Source organism: Peromyscus leucopus, chromosome 9, assembly GCF_004664715.2.
Source record: "Peromyscus leucopus breed LL Stock chromosome 9, UCI_PerLeu_2.1, whole genome shotgun sequence".
Classification (NCBI taxonomy): domain Eukaryota; kingdom Metazoa; phylum Chordata; class Mammalia; order Rodentia; family Cricetidae; genus Peromyscus; species Peromyscus leucopus.
In genome coordinates, this window is record NC_051070.1 from 105,788,577 (window position 1) to 105,811,284 (window position 22,708).

Here is a 22,708-nt window from a genome sequence, read left to right on the forward strand (position 1 = left end):
GACTTGTACTCTCCTTTAAAAAAACACCCAGCCCTGGGCTTCAGAAATAACTACTTCAAGGAAGGCAAAGATCATGCCATTGCTATTTATAGGAGAGTCACCTGGGGTGGCTGTTTGTGATAGGGCTGTGGGGAGACAGCCTTGTATTTTGAAAACACGCAAAGGAGACCATTTGGCCCTTCCAGTCCCTCCTGAACTGTGGACCTCCTGAGATAGTCCCTAAATGCTTAGGTCAAATCTGTTTTTATTATCCTGACTAAAAGATCTGTTCTTGTCACTCCAGACAAAAGCTGCCACAGACACCTGCCGATCAAAGAGGCTAGGGATATGAGGAAACTCTAGGATGGTAACTACCATCCTGGAACCACTTCCCATTTTGATGTAACCCAGGGTAGAAATTTACAGACTGAATAAGGGAACAATTGATATTTTGGACTGGGTGACATTCAGTTTTTCCAGACATCACTGTACCTTTAATTTATTAGCTTTCCATAAAAACACAGAACACTCACAATCTACAGTATACAAAGTATAACTTACAAAAATATAAAATCTTGGTTATTTTTTAGTATTCCAACATATTACTGTATGTGTTATTTCCATATGCATGATCAAACAGCCCACATCTAACCTGCACTATGACCTCTGTGGGGGACGGGGTCGACTCTCTCCTTTGTTTTAAAATAGAGAATACATATACTAAAGGAAGAGACCAACCTTGATTTCATGTGCATACTGCATGTATAAAAGCATGAGTAGTGAAGTGTAAGAGAAACACCCATCCGTGCCAAGATTTAGGCCCTGTTTCTAGTATGAAAGTAGGAAGCCTGAGGGTTTTCAGATGAGTGCTTCAACTGCTAGAGGGGTAAGTACCCCAAGATTTGCATAGTCTTCCCAGGTTTTGAGATGATGAATGCATAGAGCCGACATTGTGGACACAGACCTTGAAAAATGTGGGTAGGGCTGATGGGCAAACTTCAGACCAAAGTTAATTCCAGATTCCTTCCAGGAACGCAAAAAGTCTTCACAGAGCCACCCCTAGCAAGGAAAAACAGAAGAACGATGGCACTGTGTTCAGATCTTTCTAGGTCCCAGCAGCGTTGCCTATAAGCTCTGTCTAGCACCTGGAACTGCCCAGAGTCAAGTCCTGGCTCCAAAAATGCCACTCTACAGGGCAGGGATGAAGCCGGACTGTCTTCCACCTTCCGTCTTACCGACAGGCACAGGTCTCTACAGACATGTTGGGGTACACCTTCAGAACCACATTCCGGTTCTCATCCAGGAAAAGGACTCCAAGGGAGTTCATCTTGTCTGGAACACAACAGGGCTCTGGGATGCCAGGGACGATGCCCACAGCTCTGACGATGCTCTGGATGGTGGCGTGATTGGATGGGCGTACAATCTGCAAGATGAGAAAAGACAGCTCAGAGCAAAGGGTTTATTGCTGTTTCTCAAATAAGGCCATACGAGGGGTGGCCTGGAAGAAAAAGCCCAGAGCTGGACACATGTTTCCTTTAAAATCAGCTACAGGCTCAGTCTTGGTACCTAGGTGCTCACTTATTCTAGTATAAAAGGGATGTCACAGCTGCTACTTGAAACTGGCCACTTGGGGGCGCCTGCATGTCACCTTCCTAGGAGCACCTGGAGCTGAGCTGGAAGGAAACTTTTCCAAGCCTGCCTAGAACCATGCTTCAGCCTTCGGGCATGCCTCCAGAGCAACCCTGGCTAAAATTAAAATGATATGCTTAGTGTGGCATGGGCTGCAGACAGGCATTTCAATATGCGCTTGACTCGGGGTGACAGGTGCAGCATCAGAGCATCGTCTCATCCTGACATCTCATTAATTTATATGGACAATATGACCTTCGTTTTACAGACACAGATAACAAGGCTTAAAATGGCTAAGCAACACGATCAAGTTGCTCAGTTAGAAAGGGGTCTGGCTTGGAAACTGTGGCCACTTCTGAAGAGATGAATGCAGACAGCCAGGTCGTGGACTTCAGCTCTTGGCGGACAAGAAGCCTTATGTCGTTGTGGGGCGGGAGTGTGGGGGAGGGGGCAACAAGAGAAAGGCAAGAGCCCCTGTACATGTGGGGTTCAGGCAGCGTTCTGAAAGTGGGGAGCGGCAGGCCAGCCCGATAAAGTTGGCCGCTGTGAGTTCTCATCTGTCCTGGGCCCATGTGAAGCCCGTCAGCAGGCACCTCTCTCTACCAGCCGCCCCCCTTCCTCCCTCTTATATGTGAATGGATTTGAGGAGAAACCCCTTAATTCCAGACAGATTATATGGCCCACATCTGGGCCTGGGATTTCCCACTCGCTCTGTTTATTGAGGTTCAAATTGGATTTATACACCGACTTCCTTTCTTGGAAGACATACCACGGCGGAGTCTGCAGAGCTAACCAAGCAGGGGGAGCTGCTGTAGGTGCTGAGGGGTGACACGGGCAGCCCACTGCAGCACAGGCTGCAGGATGATGGCTGGGGTTACCCCCGTCTGGGGGAAAGGGAAAACTCAGGGTCAGGAAGAGAAAATAGTCGGGGACTATGTATCTTTCAGATTGCTGTGCACTGTGAAGGCTGGCTGGGCTGTGGGATGCACCAAACGGGGGAGCCCCCCCGGGAGAGCTGTTGATACCAAAAGCACGGGAGTTCAGACTAGAACCGGACAGGAGAGCCTCAGTCAGGAGGGAACGTTGGATACCTGCCTTGTCCACAGGGAGGCAGCACCGACTCAGTCTCTGAAGACAGCTGCTCTGTGGGAATGCCCTATTCCTGCCTTTGGGAAGCAATGCCTTGCTTTTTAAAATCCCAATTCAAAGCAAGGTATAGTGGCACGTGTCTCCAGTCCCAGAAGCTGGGACGCTAAACAGGAGACCTGAAGCCAGCCTGAGATACATGCAGAGAGACTGTCTTAGAAAAAAAAAAAAAAATCAAAGCCAACGTTTAAAAAAAGCACTACCCTAACAGGCTGTGGGGCACCCCTGTATATTCCTGCCTCTGCAGACAGGAGACGTATCATCTCCATTTTGCAAATGATGCAACAGATCAGGCAAACAGAGGGATGGCCAACAGGGCAGAGCCAAGTTAGGATGAGACCAGATCAGAACACAGAGGCCGTACCTTGGGCATGGGGAACTCGCACGCCCCAGCACAGTAGTAGGCATCGAAGGACTTCGGGGAGATGATCCATTCATTCCACCCGATGTCTGCAAAGTCCACCTTCAGGTACCTCCTGGAGCAGACCCGTGGCTCATCCCACTGCCTCCTCCTGGCTTTCTGCATTGTCTTCTCATCAAAGTTCAGCACCTGTGAGGAGGTGGTGAATGTATCCTGGTCCTTCTTCTTGCGATCTTTGCGCCCTGTGCGGGGTTTCAGTGCCCGGAAAGGGCTGGACCAGAACTCGTGCTTGTGGTAGTGCTGGGCATGCAGGGCAGGTGCTGGTCTCTCATCCAGTCCTGGCAGTTCATTGTCCTGCAGGGGTCCAGAGACCTGAGCTGCCCGGCGCACACGGGGGTCCGCTGAGTTGTTGGGGGCAGCGCGAGGTTCAAGGTCTCCAGCTGGAAAGGGGTCGTATCTCTGGAGTGTCACAGCCACACTGTTGGGCTCTGAGATGGCCAGATCATTGGCATAGACAAGGATATAGGGCATGTGGGGGCTGGGCCTGGGTATCCCGGGGTCCTTCTCCCCAGAATCCAGCTGGGCAGAGAGGAGCAGTTCTCCATCTCTTCGGGAAGCCTTGATGATCGATGAGATGTCCTTGGCCTGCCACAGGCCACGTGGTGGAGGTGCCAGGGCCATGGCCCCTCGGAGCAGCCCCTGAGTGGCCGTGTTCTGTGAGAGGCTTCGAAAGATTAGGTGCAAGTGTGCGGGTGGACCTGGGGTCAGGAGGCGGCAAGATGCATTCTTGGCTCGCGGCTTGCAGAATACCTCACGTGCCCGGGGCCACCGTGGGGGTTCTGAGTAGAAGTGGAAGGTGGCTGTGAGGATCATTTCCGAGTCTTGCATGGAAGTCAAGTTGAAGAAATACACAGGCTTCTGGTCGACCATTTCTGCAAAGGGAAAGACAGACCGCAACCTGTTAGATTTTCTCTTGAAGTGCATCCTGTTCTTAGGTTTCTGCCGAGATCTGGGACAGTAGAACAATTCCCACGGACCAGCACTTCCAAGCAGGGCTCACTTCCCCTTCCTCAACTCCTGCAGTCCTGAAGGCGTGAGGGCCTCCTTTGTTATCCTCAATGAACTTTTACAGCTGATATCCAGGGGTAGGGAACTGTCACCATTCCATTGAGAGGAATGAGGATGAGACGACGGGAGGGGAGGAGGGAGAGTGGGAGGCAGAGAGGGAGAGAGAGAGAGAGAGAGAGAGAGAGAGAGAGAGAGAGAGAGAGAGAGAGAGAGAGAGAGAGGGAGAGAGAGAGAGAGAGAGAGAGAGGAGGATGCGACAGAGAGGGTGATGATCAAGGCTACAAGACACAAAAGCTCCTGTTCTTTCCTCCTTGCCTCCCACTGGCTTTCGAAGGACAAAGGAGTGTCAGTGACACCTTCCTTAAGGGTCTGCGATGGTTTGGGTCAGATCCAAGACTGGCCTCAGGGCAGCTAGCTGGTCCAGTATTTTCCCAGCACTCTATACTATGCAGTTTTAAAAGGCAACTTCTGTTAAATGTGATCATTCTTCTAGATGAGGTGAAATAAGGAGATCTTCATTATTTTTTGCTGCACTCTTAGCACCTTTTAAGGTAATTTTACAGTCGGGTACAGTGGTGCGTGCCTTTAATTCCAGCACTTGGTAGGCAGAGGCAGGTGGATCTCTGAGTTCGAGGCCAGCCTGGTCTACAGAGTGAGTTCCAGGACAGCCAGGGCTACATAGTGAGACCCTGTCTTGAAAAACAAAAACAAAAAATAGTTTTTCGAAGAAATAGCAATATGGGGACTACAGTAGGTCATGCCACTCCAAGGTTCGCACTGCCATCTGGAGACATGTGGTCCAAATGAGGAGGGCCAGGCACATTCAGCAGTCATATGTGTGTGTTTGGAGAAAGCTTCTGCTTCTGCTTTCCAGGGGCATCTGGAAGCCCTTTCCTTCTCTCCTGGTTCTACATGGGCCCTGGTTCCCCAGGGCTGCCTGCAGTCCCAGCCTTGATGACAATGCAAATTCCCTACAATGAGGAAGTCTAAGATTCAGAAGGAGAAAAGGTCTTTTTGTGGATGCCACCTTGGGATACTGTAGACTAGAAGGAGACCAAAGTGGCTGGGTGGACTTCCCCCTTCTTCTCCAGCTGAAGGGGTGTGTACTGAGGGGAGCATTACACTCTCCGTGAGACAGGTTCGTCGGTCTCTATGACACCTGTATCCAGAGGATGAGCTGGGATCAGTTTTCAAGAACCATTGACTTAGGACTGGAAAGGTGCTCAGTGGTTAAGAACACTTGCTGCTCTTGCAGAGGACCCAAATTTGATTCCCAGCACCTACACGATAGCTCACAACTGTTTGTAACTTTATTTCCAGAGGGTTTGATGCCCCCCTCTGGTCTACTTGAACACCATGCATGCATGTTGTACATATGCACTTGCACATAGACAGAAAGTAATAATAAAAAAATAAAACTTTAAGAATTCTTAAAAAATCTACCCACTAGCCTAATGTTTTGTTTCTATTGGGAAGGAAGCATAACTCTGCTGGGAATATCCATGATCTCTTAATGGGCCTCACAAGGAAAAACGAAAGGGAGAAACATCTGCAGTAGGCTGGGTAGAGGCTGAAGGTGTTTCCTTGCCTGGTCCCCATGCACCACCACCAGACAGGTGCATCAGCCCTTCCCTGTGCTCCATATGTGAAGTGATGCTGGGTCTTGAAGACTTAAACCTGGCCTCCCAGAACTCTGTGGCTTCTCGTGTCATGGCCTGGAGGTCCACATCCTAACTGCTGCATTTAGGAGTTATGACTGTTGGGAAAGTTGGAATAACACTCACCTCAGAGGAGGTGTGTGGATGTGCAGAACTTTGTAGCTGGAAGCTACAGGTGTCTTTGCTTTTGGCCACAGCCTGGGGCTCCTGCACAGCATGTATGTAGACATCAAGGGGATAGTCTGGGCCACCTTCTGCCTCTCACTCACTGATCTATGTATAGGGACGCTCACTGTCTGTGGCACACACCTCTAAGCTGGAAAACAAGCTCCAGGCCCTAGAGGAGAACATTATATTCTAAGCCTTATTCTTTCATTAGTTTCATAGAAAGACTAGAACCCTCAGCTTGTGTGATCCTTGGAGGATTAAAGAAATGGCACATGCCATGTGCTTGGCAGAGGAGGTGTCCACAAAGGTACATCCCCAACATTTTCCTGTAAAGGATCAAGGATGGCAGATTAAGGGGTTCCTATACAAACTCAAACCTGCTCACTCACCACTTGGCCTCTATAACATCCGACTTGGCAGGTTTTGTTTACCTTTAATCTAGTTCAGGTATTTCTTCATCAATTATCCCAAACATTTGTCCAGACTGGGCAAGAGCCTCCAGAGGCCAATCGAGAAGGAAGGATTCTGCCACACTTGGCTTGAATGCATTTGGGTAGAGGGAGCTCACTAGACAACTTGCTGAAAAAGATGATCCCTGGTGGGAGATGCTGAGGTCCAGATGGGTCACCCCTAGCCCCAGAGTGTGGGGGGAGTCCATGCATGCATATGCCTACATGCATGCAATGCAGGAGCTCCAGGCTGTGGCTGAGAGTGGAGGAACCTCTGATGTTTCCAGCTAAGTGGGGGCATATGGCACCAAGGAGCAAACAGGAAGAGAAGTCCCTCTGTCCTATATACTGTGCTAAAGCACTGTGGCTCTTGTCTCAGCCAATGAGAAGACAGCCTCCCTCCTCCTCTCCTCCATTTATTCACCCAGTTTCCCAATAAACATTTGCAAAAGGTCTGCGTGGGCTAAGTGATGGGCTGCTTGGAGTCCAGGCAGAGGCAGTCAAAGGTGCTCGAAAGCCTCTTAGGAACATAGAATGGTAGTCATCACAGTTATTCTTAGGGTCTGGTCACGTTACAGCTTTACAGAACAGTCTGAACAAGCTGCCATATTATGGGAGCATTCAAATTGCCTAGCACTCCTGTTCAGGTCCTTGCTACCCAAATACTCCATTCTTTACTAAGGCCCCACTTGGGCTTCCTGCCAACCTCCCCAACTATATCTGTCCTCCCCACGCCCGGGTCCCATTCTTCTGGCCTTCCGATGAGTGGCACATGTCAGGGATGGTACTTCTGCCTTCATGGCTCTCCTGACCACTCAGGCCCCTTCCAGATCTCTGCTCCTACAGTGACCCCTTTTGGCTTTGTGGCTGAAGATCCACTCAGCCCTCTCCACCCTGACTTTGTCTTCAGGGAACCTATAGCATCCTGACGTGTATTTGTTTATTACCGCACACCCCTCCAGAACACATACTCCTAGAGGCAAGGCTTTTCCAGCTGTACTTGATGCTGCATCTCTAGATCCCGGCACAAGGCCCACAAGGCCTGGTGACAGCTGCTACTCAGAAACAGATGTGAAGGATGGGTTCTTGGTGCAGGCCCCGCACTGTAAGAAGACAGGGAGGGGAGGGGCAGAGTGGGCTCCGTTGCTTCAGTTAACAAAGGGGGAGTTCTTGGCATGCCAGAGAGAGCAAGTAACTAGCCTAAAGTCGTACAGCGGCCGAGAGGCAGGTTTGAGCTGTGTCCCCAGGTGGATCTCGTCTGAAACACACACCCTCTGCTCTCCAGTGTGCTCTATTGTTGAGATGTGCCCAAGAGTCCATAAATACTATAAATATGGGTAATTTTGATTTCTGTATTTCCCAGGAAAAAGGACTGCCTTGACTTAAACAACCAGTCTCTATGGATCTTTGGGGTTCTCGGGACCCCAACCTCTTAGTGGAACACTCAAGTTCTCCCTGGTGACAGTGGGAATGAGACGGGTACCCAGATGGCCTCAGCCTAAGAGTTACAACTCACACATACACATATGCACACATGGCTCTGTCCAATACAAACACAAGTCCAGCCACCCTTTCCTCGTTGTCCGTGGAACAGACATCGAAGACAACAGAGTAGACACACCGTGCTGAAGATGCAAACATCTGTGCAAGCTGGAGGTAGGAAGTAGAGGGCCAGTGCCTTGTCAGCAAAGAAGGGGGCTAGGCCTGAGTTGAGTATCGATTTCAAGGGTCTTTCTGAGTAGGAGGCCTTACAAGCCATCCAGCCCTTCCAACAGAGGTAGAGAATTCTCTGTCCTCCCGACTTCTGGCTTCAAGCCAGCCCCAGTCACTGTTGGCCTTGTAGATGCTGCGTCTGTCTCACCGTGGCCTCCTTCTCGCCTGGGCTTGACTGTAATAGTTACTCTAGAACTGTCAGCCCTCGATGTCACACATGTGCTTCAAAAGCATCATCTATGAGAAAAGAAGGGTTAATATCCCCACCACATAAAGAACCTCAACAAAACCCACAGGAGGAGGCCATTTCCAGGGGAAGAAGTGCAGAGGTTGAGGGGCACAGCAGAGACCTCAAGGACAGCTGCAGATGGGAAGAGCTGCATGCAGAAAATGCAGCCCCATCAGGTTAATGGCTGTGTGCATATGTCTGTAGACATACGTGTATTTTTTTTTTGTGCAGGACTGAAATGATTCTACAAAATATTATTTTAACTCTGATCCTATCTGGATGTGTGATTAAGAATAACTTACATTTGTTACTGTGTTTAAAAAAAACAGCCTGTCATTTCCCCCTTCTTTTTTTTCGACACACTTTCCCTCTCACACACACACCCTACCCCCCACCCCCGCAGGTGTATTGCTCCATTGTCAACAGGCAAAATTAAGGCTCTCTGGGACTGGCTGCCTTCTGCTTATCTGCTGCCTTGGTTTCCTCCTAACCAAATGCCCAACAGCTCCAACACACAGCGGACTGTCTCACTCTTGCATCCTACCTGCCCATCAACAGGCTAGGGTCTTCTCGGGCTGTGAAGTCCTCACTGCCCTCCCCCATCCCCTGTCAGTGCTACCCTTGGGGACCCTGTGAGCACCCCCAGCCTGTCTTTACCCTAGCACACCCATTCCACTGCCCTATCCTGTGGTTCCTCCTCCCTGCCCTGCCAGTTCATGAGCTATTTTGGGTGAGAACAACATTCTATGCATCTATGTGTTCTCCGAATGAAATGCTTAGGAAATGCCTGATGCTATGTTTTGGATTTGGTTTATCTCCAAATGCAGGGCATTTGGTCTCCAGTGTGGCAATATTTAGAGGTTCTGCAACCTTTAAGGGATGGCATCTAATGGGTAAACGTTAGTCCCTGGAGATGCTTCTCATTAGACTTCACTTAGTTCCCAGGGAGGGGCAGTCAGGCTGCCTGTTCTCCTGCTTCCTGCTTCTCTGTCTTGCCTCATGATCAGTCCTTCTCACAAGTTTTCCAGCCATGATGCATCTGTTACCCTATGACATAACCCCAGAGTTTACCCCCAGAGCCGTTACCACGATATTTAGTCCTCCAGTCTCTCAATGTGAGCTAGATAAAACTTTTTTTTTTTTTTTCTCCATGAGTTGCTCAACTTCTGGTATTTTGCTATAGTAACAAAATTAGGACAATGCACTGGAGAACGAAATGAGCTTGACTTGTCAGTTTTGACTGCTGGGTATGTTTGAGAGAAGAAGAAAACTAGCTCAGTATCACATTGTCAGGGGTCGAGCTTGGGATTAAACACAGATCATTCATTGGGAGTGTGGAGGTGAACCGTGGTCTAAACTGAACTTGGGGTCTAACCTGAACTTAGAGTCAGCCTCAAAGGCTTTCCCTCCCCAGATGCAGACTAATAGGGAACGAAGTGAACTTCACGGGGGAGGTGGACAGGGACAAGGAAAGCTTGGTGTCGTCACAGTTAAGAGCTAATAAATTGCAAATGAGCACATACCAAGAACTGTTCAAAGTCTTTGCCGTATCTGAGCTCCTTTAAAAACGTTATTAATCAGAAGGGGAGTCACAATTTAAAAGTGGAAAGAAACTCTTAGTCATGAGAAGTGCAGTCCCGTGGCTGGATCACAGAACTGGGATCAGGATGGTAGCGCATGCCTTGGTGCAGATGAGGGTGAAGTGGCTGTAGCAGGTTTTGGGAGTGGGTACATTTGCTGTCTGGCAGGATGTGTCGGCCTGAGAGGCAGCAAAAACCTGTCCCCATGGAGCCTAGGGGAATTGGTATGCTCCGGGACCAGGGCTGTGGCAAGGGGTCCATGCCCTGCTCAAAACGCCCCACAGACGGATCTTCAAGAGGTAGGAGCATCTGAGGCTAAGTGTGGGACATTTAGATGAGTCAAGGCAAGGCACAAGAAACTGAGCCCTGGTTCCATGCCAGGCATAAACCTACCTTCCATTCAAGGCTCACCCCCTCTACAAGACACAAGAAAACATGTAACATGTGCCACAGCACACAGCCAGTAACCGGTGAAGTTGGAACTTACTCTTTAGTTTTTATCAGGAATCCAAATAAAAGGTATTTCCAGACACTTCGGGACTGGACCAGAACTCTGATTCTTAAGTGTGTCTGCCTGTTCCACCCTGATGCTTTGCTCCCAGACTCTGGGCTTAGTCCTGGTGGAGAGGTGGGGATGGTATGTGGCAGTGAGAACAGCCTTTTACTTGCATGGCACGTACAATAACTTCCTCCCTGCCCTGTCCTTTTGTCCTTGGCTGTAAAATGGGAATGCTGGATTTAAGGTTAGTCCCCAGGCCATTTATGGGGGTTAAAATGTCCCTGTTGTTTGTACCAGGAAGTATCACCTCCATTTGGTGAAAACAGACAGAACTGGACCCCTTGATGAATGGGCTGCAGCAGGTGCTTGTGCCCAGTGCACATGCTCACTTCTTGTGGCAGTGGTGACCTTGATGACCTTTCTCTCTCTGCTTCAAGGCTTCAAGGACCAGAGTTAATGGGCAGCAAAGGTCAAGTTCAAGCCTATATGAACACAAAGCACTCATCACGGTGCTTTTTATTCCCGGAGCTACAACATGCAACGCTTGCTACTTAATTCAGCCAGGGCTCTGAACTTATGTTATCACTTCATTTCATCTTCTTCAACCCCGAAAGGGAGATAATGCTATGTACTGCCCGCTTTACAGAGTACAAACAGGTCCACGTAGTTTTAGTGATTGAACTCAATCATGCCAAATGCTTCTTAAGTGGCTTAATTTAATAATGCTTCTCCAGAAATGAACTCCAGGTAGTGAATAAAAGGTACCAGGGAAGCCAGAGTTGGCCTAGAACCTAGGGGCACTGGCCTGGTTAGTATGATGGAGGATGTGCCTCTTTGTGAGAGTGGTTCCCTTAGCCATGTTATGTCTGAATCCGAAGCCACAATGTTGCCCAGGGTGAGCAGCAGGTAGAAAGCACCGGGCCTTCCCTGTTCTGCCTCAAAGTTGGCTGAGGTTTGTCCCTATCGGTCTTGGGAGAGAAGACAGCCCACGGAAGGATTTCTCTCCTGGGGAACGGCCTCCTCTCAGACAGGACTGCAGGAGACCCTTGCCCACATTTTCTGGAACAGCATTCTGAAACCATGAGCAGTCACCATGACAACCAGGGTCTTCTCACCACCTGCTTCCCAGGCTACACTTCCTCTGCACTTACCCCCCCCCCCCTTCAAGGGCTGCTCAACCCGGAAGTTAGTGGGCAAGGGTTCGGAGTGACCTTCTCTAAGAAGAGGGTAGGGAGAGCATCTGACAAGCTCAAGTGGAGGGTGGTGACGTGGAGCGTGGTCCAGGAGAGGGACAAGGTGCTTCTGGACCTTTCCTGAAACCTCTCAGAGCACTCTGTCTCCTTGCCACCCAAATCATGCTTCCTACCTGGGCTCAGTGCTTGGTACTTCCACCAGTGCCGCCGTGTGCCCCGCTGACCATGCTGCCCTCTCAGACAGCAAGCGCGAACACACCTTAACGCCACGGATTGTCCTCCAGCCCATGGCCATCTCCATTCTGCGCCTAAGGCCTTGTGCATATGCTGACCTTTGTCCAGCAGCTGTGGAAGTTCCCAGGGGCAGGACTGGTCTGCCACCCAGTGACACTTGGGTCCCCACTGCAAGCTCTGGCCTGGTACAGAGAACTGAGGGGATTGTCGGTGAAAGGATGAATTAAAAGTCAATACAAGAAAGGAGAGAGAAGTGGAGCTGTAAAGGAGCGGAGAGATCGGATATAGGGCTCCATGAATAAGGAGGACTGGGTCCCTGTGTAGACTCTACTTACCCAGCCTGGCACGGAAGCTTCGGACGGTGTTGCCTCCTCCTGGCCGAGCGCCCCGTCGGTTGTACTTCTCATAGAGCCTGAGCATGTGGACAGCGACCATGTCCTGGGCGCCTTGGCCCAGCGCAGCTGCTGCGTCCCCAGGGGACTGCTGGGGGTCCTTGTCCCTCTGCAGACCGTCGGCTGCCGAGGGCAGTGAGGGCCATGAGGGGCCCCTGTGGCCACAGCATGCGCCCCGCAGCAGCAGGAGCAGCGGCACCATAGGCAGCAGTTGGGACCCCATACTGATCCGAGCTGGACCAAGAGCCATGGCTGAGTGACGATAGTGAAGGGTCTGAGCCCAGAAGGACAGGGAGAGAGGGCTCAGTGTTGGCTGCGCCCCTCGTCCGTGGCTGGAGGGTCTGTGCGGGACGCGGACAGCCCGTGTGACCCGACTCGAGGTAGCGGGATTGGCTGTGGGCGGCAGCGCTGTGCGCGGTGCATCCACGCCGCCTGGCCAGCGGTCAACAGCTGTCGGGAGCCGCGTGGAGCCCAGCCGAGCCCGCGCCGGCGCGCTCCCTTGATTGCCTCACGCTGCAAAGTTTGCAGCCCACGGAGCGGCGCCTGGAACTGGCGAGTTCCAGGGGCGGGGCGGGGCGGGGTGGCCGACGGCGCCTTCGGAGGGGAATCCGGCTGTGTCCCCACTCGCGGCTGCTGAGAGCCCGTCTGTAGCCCGGTGTGCTGTGCGTGCGCCCTGGTGTGCGGACGTGCGCGCGCCGGGGTGTGCGCTCACGAGTGTGGGGGCCGTGGGCGTGGGCGGGCGCGCTCCCTGCTCCCCCGCCGAGAGCCGGAGACCCAGCCCCGCAGCCGGCTCCGGAGTGTCGCTGCCTGCAGCTGAGCCGGGGCGTCGCGGGGGCTGGGCGGCCTTTGGAGGGGGGCCCGCCTGCGGGGTTGCCCCTGCGATGGCATGCTATGGCTATGTGGTTGGAAGAGGACAGCTCCCCCATGAGGACCCCAGAGGGGATGTGTGCCTAGTTGTCTCTGAGCCAGTTTGTGCTCCAAATGCAAAGGTGCAGCCTTGGGAACAGGAGCTCTGGGATTTAACATCAACAAAAGGTGTGTGTGTGTGTGTGTGTGTGTGTGTGTGTGTGTGTGTGTGTGTGTGTGTGTGTGTGACTCCAAAGCTCAACCGACCTAACCAAGGCAGTGGAAAGAAAGGTCTTGATCAAAATACAGAATTAGATTTATCTGATTAACTGACCTTTTATTTGGCAACAGTAATTCCAGTTGTTGAAGAAATACTTCAAAGATCCTTATAAATCTTAGGACAGGATTGCTAAAAAAGAAAAGGGCATGCTTTCAATTTGCTTTATAAAAAGTTTCAAAGCATCAGAGAGGGGGAAGAAAAAAAAACCAACGGTTTTCTAGAAAAGAATTCCCAGTAAAGTGTTGATGTAGGGCAACCCTGATCCCGGCTAGGCAGCTTAGCCTTGGGGCAGAAGGTCCCCAAAGGTACTTCACTCTAGCAAAGCTACTTCCCCAGAGATAGAATTCGAGGTCCTAATGGGGGAAAAATCTGGTCGATTTAGCCGTTTTTTTTCTGATATTATGCAAACAAGCAACCAATCACAGTGGCCAGAAGTGGGGCTTTTCCACAGATCCATACTACTCAGTCACTTTCGTTTGAAAGGAAAGGTGTTCCAAATTTCCCAAAGTAAAATTTTTTGCTTAAACTACATTGAAATTACTGTAACGCTTGGTCCCCTGCTAATTGAAGAATTAGTGAAACGGAATATTCATTATGTTCAATATGTAATAGCATGTTCATATGTTATTAAGCTGCTGAGTTGCTTTAAATATTTTTGTAATTATTGCGCTGTTGGTTCCTTTATTAACTTGGGTATTTCATTTTGTGCATTCTTTAGGGGCCGGGTCCACAGAATTCAGCAGACTGAGAAAAAGGAGTCCAGGTTCCTAAACATTAAGGCATCTTTAGACTCTAAAGTGGCTCTCAATCTTCCCAATGCTGGGACCCTTTAATGCAGTTCCTCATATTGTGGTGACACCCCCCCTCCGATCATAAAGTTATTCATAACTGTAATTTTGCTATGCTATGATTGTAATATAAATATCTATGTTTTCCAGTTGTCTTAGGTGACCCTTATGAAAGGGTCATTCGCCCAGAGGGGTTGTGACCCACAGGTTGAGAACTGCTTTAGAGGGAAAGAGAGGACCCCCTTCAAACCTACGATCTTTTAGAAAGCCAGCTCAGGGACCCACTCTGTGCTGCAGGGCAATAACCTCACACTTGTGAATCCAACGTTCCTCTTATCTGGTGACTGTGGGCTCTGGGAGCCAAAATAGTTACTTTTCTGGGAGGGATCATAATGCAATCATTGAAAATTTCCTGGAAAAAGTTTCTGTCACTATGTAAAACAACCCACTTACAGTTTAAAAAAAAATCTCAGACTGTCGCATTGGTGTTCATCCTACCCAGAGCACTGAGATTCAGGCCTGTAATTTTTTGGAAGCATGCAGGGGTAGCATTTATCATGTATATGAATATATATTGTTTTGTAAATTAACGCACACAGAGTTCAACTTCCCGTTCACATGTATGTAATTCCCAATTGTGCTGTAACTGGTTTTCCCAAAATGGTTTGCCTGGAGGTGAGAGTCCCAGCTCCGTAGCTGAATCTCTCCAGATAAATGGCCTGGACCCTCCTTCCTTATAAATGGCCTTCCCCCACCTCACTTCCCTCCTTTCTCCAGGAGCCCCTCACTTCCCCTTGCCCCCCTTTTCTCTTCTCCCCTAGAATGCCTCTGACCTGTGCCAGCTGGGGGTAGCCTCTGCTCAGGGGTAGTTTTGTCTCTGCTGGGGCCAAACACAATCGAAGCCTGTGAAAAGGAGGGAGAGTCTGCAGGAGGCCGCACAAGCTGGGCTATTCGGATCCTTGTCCATTAAAGCCTCCTCGCCCTCCTTAACTCATTCTGGCTCCATTCAAGCCAGCTCGAGGGTCAGGCTTTAGCAGGCACTAAAACCTGTAGGGTACAGCTTCTCTGACATTGTTTCGAAAGAATTAAGGCATCAGCCAGGACGGCTAATATTTCTTGCCTCGTTTTATTGCCGAACAGCGGGGATTGTAAAGTTTTGAACACTGGAGCACTGTGGCCCCCTTTCATGTGGCCGAGATGATGGGATAAAAATGTGTTTGGTGAAGCAATTCAGATTACCACTGGGTCACATCCTTGCTAGCTCCCAGCACAGCCCTCCAAACAGCACAGCACAGACAAGAAGCAATCTGTGCAAAGGCAGCTCGTGCTGAACAGGGCTTGAGCGTGGAAATGAGGCTAATTGTGGAACTTGCCAATGAACATGTTTTGTTTTTAATAGCTCCGGCTGCAGCTCAGAATAATAAGAGCAGAGATGGCTGACTATGGATCTAAGCCTTCCAATCCCCTGCTTCCACAACTTCCCACACAGTTATGCTGCTCTTGGGAGGACCATTCTGTTAAACTCAGACTCTTGACCTTATGGATTGGGATGAGGAGTGTTCTCTCTAGAGATAGGGTGGTAGATTAGGGGACGTCAGCCTTCCATCCTCTGTGCCACACATCCTGGGGAAGGAGGGGTGCCTTCAGCTCAGACAACAGTGAGAAAGAAGTGAGAAAGCCCTATGATTGGAAGTCCCACGCCTCAGTTAGCAGGGGGCAAACTGGTAACTCCAGGAAGCCAGGACCATAGGGTGAAAATCACTCCCCAGGTAGATGTTAAATGCTAAGTTCTCCCTGTCCTTGTTTGATGGTACTACCCAGCTCTGTGACGGAGCCAGTTAGTGATTCCTAACCAGCTCTGTTAGGGGCAGCCCCACAGCCCCTCTAAATCCTGGAAGTCTGATCAACAGGCTGTTCCACCTCCAGTACTATATGCCAGGTCTGTGGCTTCACGTCAACCCAGTCTTGGAAGCAGGAACATCCATATGACCTTGTGAAGTCATTTAGGACTAGGCTCTTGTCCCAGTTCCACTACTCCCTAGCTGTGTACGACCTTAAGCAACTTACTCACTTTCTTTGGGCTCCCATCTCCTCAGCTCTGAACACCGACATGAGCAGCACATTGTGAGGTTTATTGGTAAGGTCCTAACGAGAGATGGTAGAAGACTACGTTGATGACGTTATTGCCGCTCTTTTTGTGGTGGGTTTGAAAGGGGCCAGAGCACCTTCAGAGTGGACCCAGACACTGGAAGATTTGACGAGAGGCTTTGCAGAGGAGAGGCTTACTGCTAACAGCTACAAAGGACAGGACATGTTTCCTTGGTTAGCAAGTGTCAGCCCTCTAGAATGAGCTGTTGTTATCCCTGTGTCTGTGCCATGATTCACCGCTCTTCATCTAAATTTCCAAAGCTCTTGGCCCTTAAAGGACAAAAGAAATGCCAGCAAGTCCCTGTCCCCATTTGGGGTATGAGCTGTGGGGCGCTAGAGACAAGAATCTCAGGGCCTCTCCAGGCTGCCAGGCCAGAGTGTAATAAATCTGCGAAATAACAAGCACAAAGGACTTTATAATCAATGACAGATTTTATTTTTGCTCTGGCAAAATCCATCCGTGGAGTTCACATTTTATGGGGAAATAACTACCCAGTCTGTGACTCCTCCTCAGCCCATATTCTCTTTCTGAAAGTCGGGAAAACTTAGAGGATCAGAGTCGGCCTCTCTGAGAACTGTGGCCAGGGAAGGCATGACTTCCCCTGGGCGGGGACCCAGCTCTCCCGGCACTTCCTAGGGTGGTGAGGGCCATTCATTTCTGTTTTGCTAAAATACCCGTGACATGTGAATAAACCAGGGTTACAGAACATTGTCTCAGACAGTAATCTGAGCCTGCATGGGCTCTGGTTTGATGAAATATGGTGCTCTCTGGGCAAACATGGGGATTGGTATTACTTCTCGTTAAAGCTGAACAGTGGGACTATTTAGAAGGGGTGCATGAATGCAGCCCTGTGGGGAGTGACAATTTGAAGGGAGCTGATTTGGAGAAGGGGGGTGGGGTGTGTGTGTGTGTGTGTGTGTGTGTGTGTGTGTGTGTGTGTGTGTGTGTGTTTGAGTTGGCTAGGGCCAGCTAACTGAGAGGAGTCTGCTGGAGACGCAGCCAGATAGACACTTGGGAAATTTGCGACTCCTTTGGGGTTGTGTAGCCTCCTTCCAACCCCCAGTCTTCCTCGAAACCTTTGATGGTCCTCGTCGAGAGACAAAGCCTCCATCCTCTGGCTGGCATTCAGGCCTTTGTCTTCTGCCCTGTTTGTCTTGGCTGAGCCTTTTCCATTCTCTTCCTATCTGTCTTCTCATGCCCCAGAATTCACAGGGGCCACGTTGCTTCTCTCCGTCCCCTTCCCAGCCCCACTCCTGCCGCTCTCAGGTGACTTTGGTGGATGTTGTCACACACATCTGATGTCTCCCTGACTCTCAAGCCACTGACTGCCAGGGGATTGCTGACTGACCCAACTATTGTCCCCTGAGGGTTCGGAGCAGAGTCCCTCCTCAGAACCACTCAGCTAACTGACAGAAGCGCCTCACCCAGTTTCCTCTCCTGGTCTTGTTTGTTCCCTAGGGGTCAGCCAAGTTCAACAGGCAGACGCAGGCTGGTGGCCCTAAACAGCACTGGGTGCCATCAAGCTCCAAGAGTCACAGCTGTCACAGCTCATCACGTTAGGCTTCTCTTTCTGGTCAAGACTGGTTCCCTCCAGCTCTGGGCAGATGTGCACCACCCCTCCCTTAAAGAACTCTCTCAAGTACTCTACATATCCCTTTCCATCTCCGTGCCAGGGGTGACCCGAGACTATGGACTCTGAGGGTGGAAGGCCTGTGTCACAGGCTGGGACTGGTACAGATGGAGTCTGCACGGCCGACGGCTGTGTCTACCTACCTCTCAGAGGTCCAGGAGGAAGGAGTCACTTAGGAGACTACGTCAGGCTCTGCTGAGGGTCCTGGACACATGGCAAGAGAGAGATCATGAAAGGTGAAGGGCTGATTGCTCACCGACTCCAGGGTGTCAGGAGGTCTCACAGTAAATCATAAAGCCCCATTTCTTGCAGATGATCTGGCTGAGGACTGGACCAGGTTTTAAATAGGAAAGTGACAGCGACAGAGTTTAGTTTGCTGCATCAAAGTGAGGGCCTGCCTGCTTGGGACTGAGGATTCCTTGAGAGTTGGGGCACTGTGGTTGATGTGCTTTCTTAAGGAATCTTAAAACTCTATACCTCTATGAATGCTCTGGGCCCAAGAAGACCATATTCCTTTCCTAGAAGATGTAACGAAAACATGTATTTCTCACATAACCTACTTATATCTGTCCTCTGAGTTCCTGGGGGAAATATAAGATCATGTTGCCTCCTAGCCCGGATGTGGAAGGACTGAGCCCACCAAAGAGGCAGCCTCTGTAGACTGGGTCCCATGTGCCAGGGCATAGGAGTACATAACTGGGATAGATCCTAATGGTACTGGATGGAGGGCAGGTGATAGATTTAGAAGGAGGGGTGGATTAACACAGGTGCACTCTCTTGTGCTGCATGGTTTATACTATGGACAGGGTCCCGGTGAGTGGGGCTGATATGCTCAGGGATTGGCTCTTGGACACTTACAAAAAGCAATGGCCTGCATTAAATGCATAAATGCCAAAAATGCTACAGGAAACAAAAGAGGCACAGAGTAAATGCACAGAGAGATGAGTGGGCTGGATTTGAAGTGGTGCAGAGGGCAAGCAAACCACCAGCCTCTATGTTCCATGGAAGGTCTCAGGAGACTCTTCACACGGAAAGTGACCTAGAATCCACTGGAGAGAGATTTGTGATATGAGAAGCAGTGGTGGCCGGGGCCGGTGGAAGCTCAGGCAGGGAGCTCTTATTACCGAACATTACTGTTAACGAAAGGATCCCAAAGCAACGGGGTGCTTAACTGTCCCAATCAGGGCAGACACAACCATCAGGATAAGAGGCACAGGAGAAGAACAGCCAGGACTCTTTACTCACACGGAGCTATGGAGATGCTTAATAAAAATGCAGAATCCCTAGGGAACACGTTGCTGGACAGCCATCAGGAATATTGCTCCATTTATATAGTCAAAAATAAGCTAGCGAGAATTAAAAAAAAAAAAAAGCCAAAGATGAATGAATGAGGCAGAGAACAGCGACACCCATAAAAGCTACATTCTTTTGTTCAGTGTCAGATGAGGCAGCCTTTGGTCCTGGAGCCCAGTGGGGGAAGATGAGGCCAGGCTCCTGGAGGCACCAGCAGCACTGAGCAGGGAAAGATGATAATGAACGCTCTCATTAGAAGGGACCTGTGGTCACATACTCAAGTAGCAGCTGGCCAGAGGGGGAATGTCTGGCTACTTCAAGGACAGAGGGGCATAGAGACCAAGTTATCACCAACACTAAGGCACCTTTAGCACTATCTTGTTAGAGGGAAGTTTTCATATTAATGGATGTTTATTCACAGTCAGCTTATTGAGCCCCAGGGTCTCTTCCATAGCCATTTCCTCAGACCTCAAATGGATAATTGGAATAAGAATTCTTGGCAGAGGCCAGAACTTTGTGCTGGTTTCTTGGCCTGTGGGATAAGAGTCGGTGCCATAGGGAGGTAAGTTGGAGCTTTGTGTGGTGGGATGGCGTAAGAGTTACTATAGGAGAGGAGTCCAAGAAGAAGCCTTTGAAACTGCTCTCTTACCCTGCTTCAGCCAGATCAATGAATCAAAATCAGTGATGTAATCCCCACGGGAACCAGGGAACTGACTACCATCCTTTGAAACATGAAGCATACAGCTGAGATGATACTGGCAATCTCATCGTTTAATTCTTGAGTCTCTTTCTTTCAGAAACCCTGCCGAGAATCGCAGTGGAAGACTCTAAATGCAACCAGGTCGAGTGTCAACAGCCTCAGTCGTAGCAAACCCACTAGATATGGCATCTCAGCTTCAGCAGACTGGTCTCAGGTCCATGGCATTGTGGCCTTTGACCTGGTCACTGTATTTACTTAATATCATTCCAGATGGACTAAGAAGCAGCTGTCCTTCACATGGATATGGCAGGGGTATAGCTTGGTGGTAGAGCCCTTGGCTGTACATGGACCTGGTATCAGAACACAGTTACTAGTATACACATTTCATCCTCTAGGTCCATGTTAGTTATCATTTCTGGCATGATGGGCCAAATGGATTTACGACCTGTGAGTATTTTACTGAGCATTTTGTTGGTGCCTAGGACATCCTGAGTCAGCAAGAAATGGCAAGTACTTTGGAGATTCTGGCAAGAAACGTGTGCTTCATGGAAATCTGGAGGCTTGCCGTATTAGTGAGGCTATTAGGTGACTAGTATCCTAAACATGCTGGGCCATCTCCTCCAATGCAGAGGATATGCTATTGTGTCTTTCACTTCTCATCCCCAAGAAGAAGACACGACCCCTGCTAGGTTACAAATTGCACCCTTAGGGATACCCATCCCAGAGAATCATAAAGCCTGTTGGCTTGGAATGAGAAAAGGGCTCTACAGCCTTTCTAGACTGAATGAAGAACAGGGAGCTCTGTTGCTTGGTGCCCATCAAGTCTTATATCCTGAGCTTTTCATGGAGCAAAGACACCATGTGGGATTTATGCCAGAGCCCAGTGAGAGCAAGGGTTGAAAGCAACGCCTAGCCATCTGCAGCAGAGGACTTCATCTTATTTGAAAGACACAAAAACACAATGGGCCAGTCAAGGGACATCAGATGATGGTGCGACCAGAAATGCTTGTCATGAGTTGTGTTCTCTTGAATTTACCACATCACAGGATTGGAGAAGCCCAGTAATAATTCATCAAAGAAGGATGAGGTCCAACCAAGGTTGGGCAGAGCATAGTGTCAATAGTCACAGTTCCAAAGTATGACATAAAGCTCTGGCAGGGTGCCCAGACCTTCACCCCACCACCGTGCACCCACACCTCTCTTTAGTTCACAGCTATGGCTGCCCGGGGCTCTCTCATGATCGGCTGATGGGGAAGGATGACATTTGTGCTTGCTCCATGGATAGGTAGTTTGTTGTTGCAAACTGAAATTGGACTTCAGTTGTGCACCCCTCTCCAGCAGAGGGGAAGCTTGAGAGTAGAGTTGGGGGGTGGTCCGTATATGCACATCCACTTTATGTGGAAAGAAGAGTGACCTGAGACAAGGATGCAAATGGACTTGTAAGCAGTGGTAATGGTAAATTGAAAAAAGAGACTGAAATCCCTAAGAAAAGGAGGCCTGGGAACAAGGCATATGGGTAAGCATGAAGGAGTGGCTAGGAAAAGAGAGGATCTCTGCATTCTATGTCAACACCTACCAGAGAGGCACTCAGTACTTGGCTAAATGGAAGGCCTTGATCAGCTGCATTACCCAGCCTCTGTTGTCAGTCACAGTGGATGTGTGCATGGAGCAGCTACATCTGGAATAAAAGCCACACACAGAGCAGCAGCATAGGCATCCACTACCCCAGACTGCTCTGGCTCTGCCACATCTCAGTGTCCAGCCAACCAGCAAGGAGATCAATGCAAGCCCCTAATTTGGCCCTGGCTGAGCACATAGAGTTCTTGGTAGAATAAGAATTTGGTTAGGTTGCTTCTGCCCTGAAAGGGCCAGTGATTCATCCTGACTGGAGTCACGTATTCTGGGTAGCTCTGCTGTTGGGACTTTAGAGTCTTAGCCAGTCCCAGTCAATTTCTCTGCCAGATTCTCATGGCAAACAGATGAGAGGTAGTGTGTGATGATCACCAGGGGTAATTTTGGGCTTTACTTCCAGGTAAACCCCCTTGACCAGAGGAAGAACTACCTGAGCTAGAGAAGATTCTAGAAGAAGAAAAATCAGAAAAGCAATGAGTGTGTATGGTCCTGAGCTGATCTCCAGGGGATTAAATCCACTCTTGTAACCTTCCAGGAAGTTCTTCCAGGAATAAAACAGGCAGAATTCCGGGGAGCAGTTCCTAGATAGTATGGGATTATCATGCAAAGCGCATTAGCCCAACCTGAAGAGAAGGAGGTATGCAGCAGACACTCTGCTCAGCTGTCCCTTAAGAACGGAGGCCCCGATTCTTCTCACCTCTTTCCCCAAGGGTTCCTGGAGTCGGCTCCCCACTGAGACACTCACCAGGAATTGCCTCAGCTTCCTGAAGGGGGCGCCCAGCCCATGGTCATATACATCTCCTTTCCCAGGGCCACCTAGCATAGATGGGTGGCCAGTCAGAGCTGCGCTGCTGCCCTTGAAAGGCCTGGGCTCTCTTTTGTCAATTTGGGATGAATTCAAGTGTCCATTCTGGCGTCAGAACTGCCTGTGGGAGCTGTTTCATTTATATCATATATCAACTGTCTCATATTATAATCACATCATATTCAGTGCCCTGCCTGTCAAACCTGCCTCCCATTGACAGAGTCCTAAGCACCTGGTCACTGATCTGGCCCACTGACTCAGCCTCCAGGCTGCTTCTTAGGCTGCTC

At 49.8% G+C, this 22,708-nt stretch overlaps 1 protein-coding gene across 1 annotated transcript; it reads right to left on the reverse strand.

Annotated features, from left to right (window-relative positions):
• Window positions 1-450: 450 nt before the first annotated feature.
• On the reverse strand, window positions 451-12,967 carry Gdf10 (growth differentiation factor 10). The gene is made up of 3 exons (XM_028878353.2): window positions 12,242-12,967; window positions 3,119-4,047; window positions 451-1,402 (listed from the first exon to the last, which is right to left on the reverse strand). Exons 1-3 carry the CDS (start codon window positions 12,546-12,548, stop codon window positions 1,211-1,213), a joined length of 1,428 nt encoding a protein of 475 aa, XP_028734186.1. The 5' UTR covers window positions 12,549-12,967; the 3' UTR covers window positions 451-1,210.
• Between the last annotated feature and the right edge of the window lie 9,741 nt (window positions 12,968-22,708).

What these genes read in the sequence shown, in the direction of transcription:
- Gdf10 (XM_028878353.2), bottom strand. Translation starts at nt 12,548, where the DNA reads ATGGCTCTTGGTCCAGCTCGGATCAGTATGGGGTCCCAACTGCTGCCT. An exon ending in AAGCTTCCGTGCCAGGCTGG is followed by an intron (nt 4,048 to 12,241) that starts GTAAGTAGAGTC and finishes TTCCCTTTGCAG; the next exon opens with AAATGGTCGACCAGAAGCCT. An exon ending in GCGAGTTCCCCATGCCCAAG is followed by an intron (nt 1,403 to 3,118) that starts GTACGGCCTCTG and finishes CTCATCTTGCAG; the next exon opens with ATTGTACGCCCATCCAATCA.